General features: G+C 39.1%; 2 protein-coding genes across 2 annotated transcripts in view; one reads left to right on the top strand and one right to left on the bottom strand.

The window, feature by feature from the left end:
• The first annotated feature begins 1484 nt into the window (after positions 1–1484).
• dct (dopachrome tautomerase) lies at positions 1485–6535 on the top strand. The gene is made up of 8 exons (XM_023415971.2): positions 1485–1962; positions 2095–2394; positions 3021–3121; positions 3584–3750; positions 3906–4085; positions 4208–4343; positions 4435–4636; positions 5620–6535. Exons 1-8 carry the CDS (start codon positions 1674–1676, stop codon positions 5793–5795), a joined length of 1551 nt encoding a protein of 516 aa, XP_023271739.1. The 5' UTR covers positions 1485–1673; the 3' UTR covers positions 5796–6535.
• The window catches only part of LOC111662190 (glypican-6-like), an 85561-nt gene continuing 82781 nt past the window's right edge, over positions 6166–8945 (bottom strand). Inside the window, exon 9 of the mRNA XM_023415970.2 lies at positions 6166–8882. Within this exon, the coding sequence (XP_023271738.1) occupies positions 8677–8882 (206 nt within the window). The 3' untranslated portion in view covers positions 6166–8676. The remainder of the gene's footprint in view (positions 8883–8945) is intronic.

Below are 8945 nucleotides of genomic sequence, written 5' to 3'. Positions count from 1 at the left end.
TTCAGTTTCAAACCTAAGTTGCTGCTAGTGATGAATGAGACAACTGGTCATGTGAGATCCAGTCATTCAACCTCAATATCAGTTAAGTCTTTGAGGCTGTTGGACTCAGATTGTGATCAATCGTAAACAAAGGAAGGCTCTTCTGCCTTTGGGGCATTTTTGTGGTTCAGTCTTTTTCAGTAAAAATAAACGTTCTCTGTTCTCCCAGTTTTATTACTGCTGGCCATTTCTTAAGAAAATCTGCTTCAATTGATGTGAAACTTTCATTAAGGTTGCACTGTAATGTTAGTGGTTGTGCAGACTGGGTTAATTAGTTAGTTAGTTTGGAACAAAATGAGCAGTGATGGAAACTAAGTACATTTACTCAAGTACAGTATTTTAGTACACTTCTGAGGTACTTTAGTTGAGTATTTCCTTATTACTTCTTTACTCCACTACAGTTCAGAAATAAATACTTTTTACACTACTATATTCATATAACATTGGTCGCTAGTTACTGTGTAGATTCAGATTCATCATATAAAATATATTCAAAAAAATTAAATATGGGGGTTAAAAGTTCACACACTACCCAGCATTAGCATACTCATATTAATGAAAATAAGTCCCACCTTTACCAGCTGACACATCAAAGTGTAACAGGGTATTTCTACATAGGTGGTGATGCTAGTTTTGTTTAGATAAAAAATCACAGACACATTACAGGATTGTTAGTGTGTTAAAGATAAGAATACAATTATTTAAACAAGAATACAGAGGCCTACAATTACAACAACTACAGCTGTTCTTTCTCTCCCTCACATGCACAGCAAAGGGTGTCAGCTGAGACCGGGCTGAACAGTTGCCACAGGAAGCCGAGAACAGACCCATCCTGATAACAGGCTGGGAGATTTCTGAAAACTGTCACTTCTAGCAGGATGAAAGTGATTAGTCAAAGTTTACACAACAGAGCTACAGTTTTTCCTTGCCACTGTGGCCAAGTGCTAAATAATACTGTAAAGAGTAAAGAGTCATCATGTGCTATAGATCAGAATGACTTAACAAATCAGTTGATTTACAATGTTTCTATTTCAATTTTCTCACCTGAATTATTCCTAAAACTTAAATCTAAATCCTAAATCCTAAGTCTTTTGTTTTCCACACATCGATACGTATTTTATTTTATATTTGATCAAATGTCTACAAACAAGGCTCCACAATCTGTTCCGTTGGAGGCAAATCTGATGTATTTATCTGATTTTTGTCTGATATACTTTGAGTTATGTAAAGTGAAATGAGGCATGGTTTAGTCTTTTGGTACAGAGAAGCTATGGAACACTTTATAGTCCCTTCTGGCAGTACAGACAGGCATCCAGATCTTAGCCTAGCTCATAGCTCTGTTGTCAGGTGATCATCACAAGACCTATGGTCTAATCCCCTCTCAGCTCTACAAAAGCAAGAAGAGAAATTACAGACTGTCTTAATGTGCGTGTAACCAACTGGAACACAACATGATCTGGGTCTAAGTGTTGTTTCCACTGGTGTTAAAACTATCACTGGATCTAATTTGAAGATACACAACGGGGTACCGTGGCGGAGTGAGATTCTACGCTTCTCTGGGGAAACTAATTGACTGTAGAAGAAAGTTGATCTACAAACTGATTAGTCACCAGGAGAAAACAGACAAGTGAAATATGATGAACGCCCTGGGTCTCGGTCTTCTTTGTTTACTCCTTTGGCCTGAGCCTGCAGAGGCTCAGTTTCCTCGAGTGTGCTGCACAGTGGAGGGGATCCTGTCCAAGCAGTGCTGCCCTGCTCTGGGCTCAGATCCTGCCAATGTGTGTGGCTCTCTGTCGGGGAGAGGAATCTGCTCTGCAGTTCGAGTCGACAGCAAACCCTGGGGAGGACCATACAGACTAAGAAATGTTGATGACAGAGAGAGGTGGCCGACCAAATTCTTCAACCAGACTTGCAGGTGTACTGGTGAGTGCTGTATAGTTTTATTAAGACGCTGTCAGTGATCAGCTGAGGAAGAGGTAGATTCGATTATATCATCATTAAAATCAACACGAAATTACCTGTGAATTGACATTTAGTTTGCCCTCTTTGTTACAGGGAACTTTGCAGGTTATGACTGTGGCCAGTGTAAATTTGGCTGGACCGGGCAAAACTGTGACCAGAGGAAAGCTCCTGTGGTGAGGAAGAACATCCACTCCCTGACCCCTGAAGAGCTCCAGGAGTTCCTGAATGCTCTGGAGCTGGCTAAGACCACCCTCCACCCAGACTACGTTATTGCCACCCAGCACTGGCTGGCACTCCTGGGACCAAATGGAACCGAGCCACAGATTGCCAACATCTCCATCTATGACTTCTTTGTGTGGCAACATTACTACTCAGTCCGAGATACTCTTCTTGGTATATGAGCATGGTCACATTTCTTGACATAAAACCATTAGTTTATATGATATGGCTGATTGAGTTTAATGGGAACATAATAATAATAGAAATATTAGGAATATAAAGTCGGAATGTGTTAACTGTAAAAATCTATTCAAATTAGCTCTCACATAGGAGATCCATCTTTTTTTCCACTGGTATTACTTTTTATAGCCGTACTTTAAAATTGGTCCAGATGTTTTTAGATAAAATTATATGAGTAGATTAAAGCTCAAAACCATATATATATATATATATATATATATATATATACACACATATATATTTCTTTTTTATCAGTTTGTGGCATATTCAAATTCATAATCGTTACGTTTTACTTAAATTTTAATTAAATCCATACATTTTGTGCCAATTCTTAGTTTATTATAGTTGAAAATATGGACCTGTTTTTAATGTGTTTACAAACAATATTGTTGTAAACAAACTGTGCCTCTAATGTTTTCAGTTCTTCACAATAACTTGGTTTTGTTTAAATTTGTTTACTCATACATTAATTAGAAATCATTAATAATAATTTTACATATAGTGCGTGTTGAGCACATTATTGCCATGAGGAGCTCATCAGATACTTAATTTCCCTGCAGGTCCAGGTCGCCCATTCAAAGCCATCGATTTCTCACACAAAGGTCCAGCATTCATTACCTGGCACAGGTATCACCTTCTGAGCTTGGAGAGAGAGCTACAGGTATGTGTCATCTCTTTTAAAAAAACATGTTATCTCTCTTTCCGGGTTATCTTCTTTTCATTGTATTATTACTTTCTATATAATAGTTTCTTTTGCAGTTAATTTTCAAACCCTTAAATTGGATTATTTTTATGGTATTGGTAAATCAGGGGTCTGATATCTAGAGCAGATAACCTGCCTAAGAGAAGTTTTATTTGTAGCCTGTACTGGAGGAGACCTTTATCATGTGCTTTCAACAACGGAAATCAGGATGAAACACATCCATCCAATCATCCATGCATTAGCTTTACCTTGTTTCTCATACCTTGATTGTCGTGGAGGTGGGGGCTGTGGTGGGCAATTTAGAGTCAGAGGAACTGCATGATACTTATAATTCTTGAATGACCCCATGTTTCTGACCATAATAAAGATTTCTGATACTAATGTAAACTAATATCAATAAAATGTGTCTGTTCCCTGCAGAGACTGACTGGCAATGAGAACTTTGCGATCCCTTACTGGAACTTTGCCACAGGGCAGAGTGAGTGTGACGTTTGTACCGACTCTCTGCTGGGGGCCCGAAACCCAGATAACCCCTCTCTCATCAGTAACCAGTCCAGATTCTCCAGATGGGGGGTGGTGTGTAACAGGTCTGCACAAAATATTGAAGGCGGCGGGGAGGGAGAGAACAAAATAATTATTGGTTGGAGTATAATGAACTAAATATTGTGGGGAAAATAACTGTGTTTTTCATTGGTACAAATCAGTGAAGCATTTTAATGTCTGAATTGTTTTCCCCTCTCAGTTTGGATGACTACAATCGCCTGGTGACTCTTTGTAACGGCACGAGTGAGGGTTTCATCCAGAGAGGGATAATGGAGCAAAGTAACATGTCTCTGCCGACCATGAATGATGTCAGAAGCTGTCTTGGAATCAGGGACTTTGACAGCCCTCCCTACTTCACCAACTCCTCCTTTAGTTTTAGGTATATTCTACTGTTTAGCATCAATAACACTTTTTAATCTATACCTGTAGATTCCTCTTAAACCTTAGCTTTAAGAGTTTGTTGACAGCAGTTTAACAAACCTTGTGCTTTGCAACTTACAGAAATGCTCTTGAAGGGTATGAAAAGCCAGATGGAGAACTGGATGAATCAGTCAACAATCTTCACAACCTCGTGCACTCCATGCTCAATGGAACCAGCTCTTTGTCCCACTCTGCAGCCAACGACCCCATCTTTCTGGTCAGAGTCTGATTTCATGGTTTACACTGAAATGCTGGATGGTGTGGTAGAGTTGATGTTATTAAAGTCTCTGTGGTTGTTTACTTTGCAGGTGCTCCACGCTTTCACTGATGCTATTTTTGACGAGTGGATGAGGAGGATTATTCCATCCAATGCCACCTTCCCAGATGAGATGGCCCCCATTGGTCACAACAGGGACTACAACATGGTTCCCTTTTTCCCTCCGATCACTAATGAGGAGATCTATATCACGTCCGATCAGCTGGGATATTCCTACTCTGTTGCCCTGGATGGTGAGCAAGTGTTAAAAGAGAAAACGAGTTTAAAGTTATTGTTTGACATTCTGGGAACATTTTGATATTCTTGTTGAGGGTTAGATGAGAAGATTGGTTCCACTCTCAGATCTATACGGGAAATATGTAGCTACAGCTAGCAGTCAGTTTGCTTAGCTTAGCTTAGCGTAAAGCCTGGAAACAGGATGAAACAGCTAGCCTGGTTCTGTCCTAAGGTAATGAAATCCACCAACCAGCACCCCTAAAGCTCACTAACAAACATGTTTTATCTCATTCGTGTAGGTAGTGGTTTTAAGAGGGTTATGACTATTTCTGGTCCAGATGCAGTGGTTTTCCTGGAAGCTAACTGGCTGCTGGTGGTAGCTTCATATTTACTGAAACAAACATGAATGGTATCATCTTCTTATTTAACTCTTGGCAAGTAAGCAAATAATTGTTTCCCCTATGATATCAAACTATTCCTTCAGCTTTATTAACCTCCATCCTCAGATCAGACTAGAAGGGTATCAAGTCATCGCCTTCTCTTTTTGCTCAAGTCTCTGAAAACACTGCTGAGTGATGCCAGCCTGTAATTGTCCAACAAAGGTCCACCCCCCCCCCCCCCCCCCCCAATCATCCTACTTTTTCATTTTTTGGGTCTTTAGCTTGAGAGTACACACTTGCTAATAGCACTGTCCTCTTTAGTTGGGCAGTTCAGTGTTTTGACAAATTGACAATTTAGAAGTTTTTGTTCTGCAAACCACAGTATGGGCTAGAAAGTTAGTTTAGAAATCAGAAGTATTAGTTCATAGCTAAGTAATGTTGGATCATAGATGCTGGTCCACAGCTTCATCAAACCTATTAAATTGCTCTTTGTTATATAGGAGAAAACATTTGAAAAATCCCCTTTTAACATACTGGATTACATTTAAATGTTGTTTTTCTGCTGCTGCTGCTGCTAAAAGGTTTCCATGTTTATCTCCACCTGTGCTTCATCTTAACAGAGGCAGATGGAGGACCCACTGTGTTTGTGCTGGGCTCCACTCTGGGGGGAGTCTTCATCGGTCTCCTGGTGCTCCTCCTTATCTTTGTGCTCTACCTGCGTCAACGAAGAAACAGTGGCTTTGAACCTCTGATAAAAGCAGACTTCACAAATAGAAGGTACACAGAGGAAGCCTAGATTTCACCTGTTGTTCTGAAATGCACTTCAGTACTCATACCTACCTAAGAGAGATGGAGCAGACATTCTACAATGTTGTGTAAGCTCGACCCTGAAGCAAGAGGAAAATACTAATCATGTGAATGAACGACACTTGTACCCTTTAGATGTTAAGACTAATTTCATACTACACCATAATTTGAATTGTACTAGCCACTGAAAAACATTGATAGAAACTTACAAGTTTCAACTGAAGCCAATCAAAATAAATGTACAAACTGGTTTAGCCAGCTTACCAAAGTGTGACCTCATTTCCAGCACTTTCTTTCCACAATATGCAACTTTAACAATTTCTTTTCAACAGTCGCCACAAATACGAATCTATTGGAACGTTTTTAATAAATATTTATTCTCAAGAACAGTAACAAAACACAAATGCAATCATCTTAATTGCACTGAAAAACAGTAAGGCATATTTGCTCATCTAGTTCTTCATCCCCTCTCAGTTTGAAATTATATTCAAACTGCAAACAGACTTCACCTCATCAGGATTTGAATTCATACAGCAATGCATTGATTGTAAAAAATGCTGACTTATAGCGTTTCCAGCTAATTCTATTTTTCAGATCATTTGTCTGACCAGACAACCATTTTCAATATTTTATTGCAAAAATATTACCATTAAAAGTTCAATGATACAAAACATAAAAAGGGCATCCTTTAAGGTCAATATTCATAATAAAGAATCCTTTTGAATGACACATTTGACAGATTTGTCTATATTTTTTGTTCTTGCAATGTGGATGCAAACGCTGACTTAAATGCAACAAAGAAAAGCTCAACAAATATTCATTGATATACTGCGAAGGGTATAACACAGGCTAATTCTGTGGATATGTAAGCTTAGCTGGCCTGGTGGTTATGGAGCTGACGGGTTCTCAGAGAACAGTGGACGTACATACAGGCTGGTTTTGTCCGCCCCCCTCAGCAGTGCCAGGCCTCTCACATTCTCTGTAAGTACGCTCTACTGAGGAGCTTCACTGAAGCGTTCAGCCCTGTCCAGTCTCCACAGATTCTCATTTCACAGGTGACTGTGGTCGGCCTCAAGCCTGTCTGTGCAGCAGACATAACCATTCAAGCTTTGCAGATAAATTTAGGGACCCTTTCTTTGCATTTCCAGTACCCACTGTGTGCTGTTTGCTGCTTCCTCTCTTAATAATTCCCTCACCTTTTACGTAACTGTGGTAATCATTTATTTTTTTTGAAAATTTTGTGATTTACAATTCGACTTGTTAATACTGTCTGACAGTATTTTACTTTTGTTGCTACAATGCACATTTTAATGACTATTTTATCTAAATTGTTACAGCAGTTACAGAATAAGCTTTGACTATTAAATCACATATGCATTTATCAAACATTTTTTCTGGAAATACTTGTAGAGTATTCTGAGGATGCAGCAGAAAAACTTTCATAGGCCCAAATTACTGTAAATTAATGCAGAGATTACAGCTGCACATGGTAATTTTGTATTGAATTGCTGTGCTTTTAATAGTGCAATGTCTATTTACACAAAGTGCACAGGACAAAGTCATGGTTTTTGATTACTATGTAGGACTACCTTTATAAGGAGTTTGTTTGAGAACCATTTAAATATCTTTTAAAGTAGTATCTCCTTATTGAGTGGTTGTGCAGGCAGGCCACTGAAGCTTTACAGTGGTTAGGTGGAAACACTCTGTAACCAGTCACTTAATGGAGACATAAAAAAACAGAAATATATTATCAATCAATCATTTTATATCAGTGAGGATTAGAATTCGTTTAGCCCGCTCTGACGTGAATTAATTGATTTCATGCACCCCACAACACAACAGAACCAACATCACACTGATGGCACTACTGTACTGTATGTCGCCTCTGTACGACAAAAACTGCTCCATAATAATTCTGTCCTGGCTGTCTACTCTTGAAGCCGAGCCTGAGAAACCAGCACTATATGATAACATTTTTGCAGATAATAAATTTGTTACAAGGCAAATGAGTATATAAAAATGTCAATCTTATCCCTTTTAACATATTGTGATTTGTAGCACAAGGCAGCTGTTGAACAGTTTCATGGATAGCTAAGAGTAGAGCAGATCCATGAACCAACACATGGTAAAATTAACCTAAAATCTTGGCATATTCCATGGTTGAAATGATTGTAAATCATAAGATGAAGCAACATGATTATAATGTCTGCATTCGATCTAAAAACAAACATGAAAACATGACATTTCTGATGAATTTTCAAATCACTTCTCTCAAAATCAATAATTGGCACGAGTGAATAACAGTGGAACAAAAATTCAATTAAAACTTTAGATGGAAATGACATGTTCCTGAATTTTATGTCACTTAGCTCATTATCCTTTGTCTTTGTTTTAAAATATAATATTAAACAAATATGAAACTTATTGTGCCTCTTTTAGGTGCATCAAATAACCACATTCTCAACATTTTTCAACACACAAACAATTTTTGCATTTAAAAAAATCAAAACAATCAAAGTGCGTGTTATATTTTTCCACATTACCTACATTAATACCTGCCATATGTGCAAGAAATACTTTTTTTTTCAATCTCTGAAGCAGAGTTTGTTGAGTTGGGTCAGCATCCGTGTTAGATGGTGAAGTGATGCCGTAAAATATCAAGTCTAAGGATGGCACTGCACGATCTTTGGGAAAGTGGGAAATCATGATGCATGACTGCTCTCTTTTTCAGAGCAGACTCCTCTAGCCTCAAGGCTGGCAGCCTGAATACTGTCTGCTTGACTGTAGCTCCAATCTGCCTGAATACAAAAACTGCAAAAAAAAAACAAAAAAAAAACCCTGCTGTCCATGTTTGGCCCATTCCTCCAGCATTATCTCCATTGTCGGTGGAATGCCAGGGCTGAGAGGGCTAGCATGGTTGGCAGGGCTACAGAGGGTGCGTGGAGCGGGGCAGAGTAACCCACAGGCCCGCTTCGGTCGGCTTTCACCACTGGGGCTTCGGTGGCAGCACCGTCCATGTCTGTGGGGCAGACCTCTGTGCAGCCGCTGCCACTGCCTGAGCCACTGCCTTCATCGCCTGCAACACCATAACAAAACACAAGCCAGGCTGAGCACATCAATGAAATAGCAGAGTAGCATT

The sequence above is a fragment of the Seriola lalandi genome, unplaced genomic scaffold (assembly GCF_002814215.2).
Source record: "Seriola lalandi dorsalis isolate HSWRI2012SDOR001 ecotype SW California unplaced genomic scaffold, Sedor1 jcf7180002054559, whole genome shotgun sequence".
Classification (NCBI taxonomy): Eukaryota; Metazoa; Chordata; class Actinopteri; order Carangiformes; family Carangidae; genus Seriola; species Seriola lalandi.
Note: the sequence above shows the minus strand (reverse complement) of the source record. Positions and strands in the feature narration are given on the sequence as shown.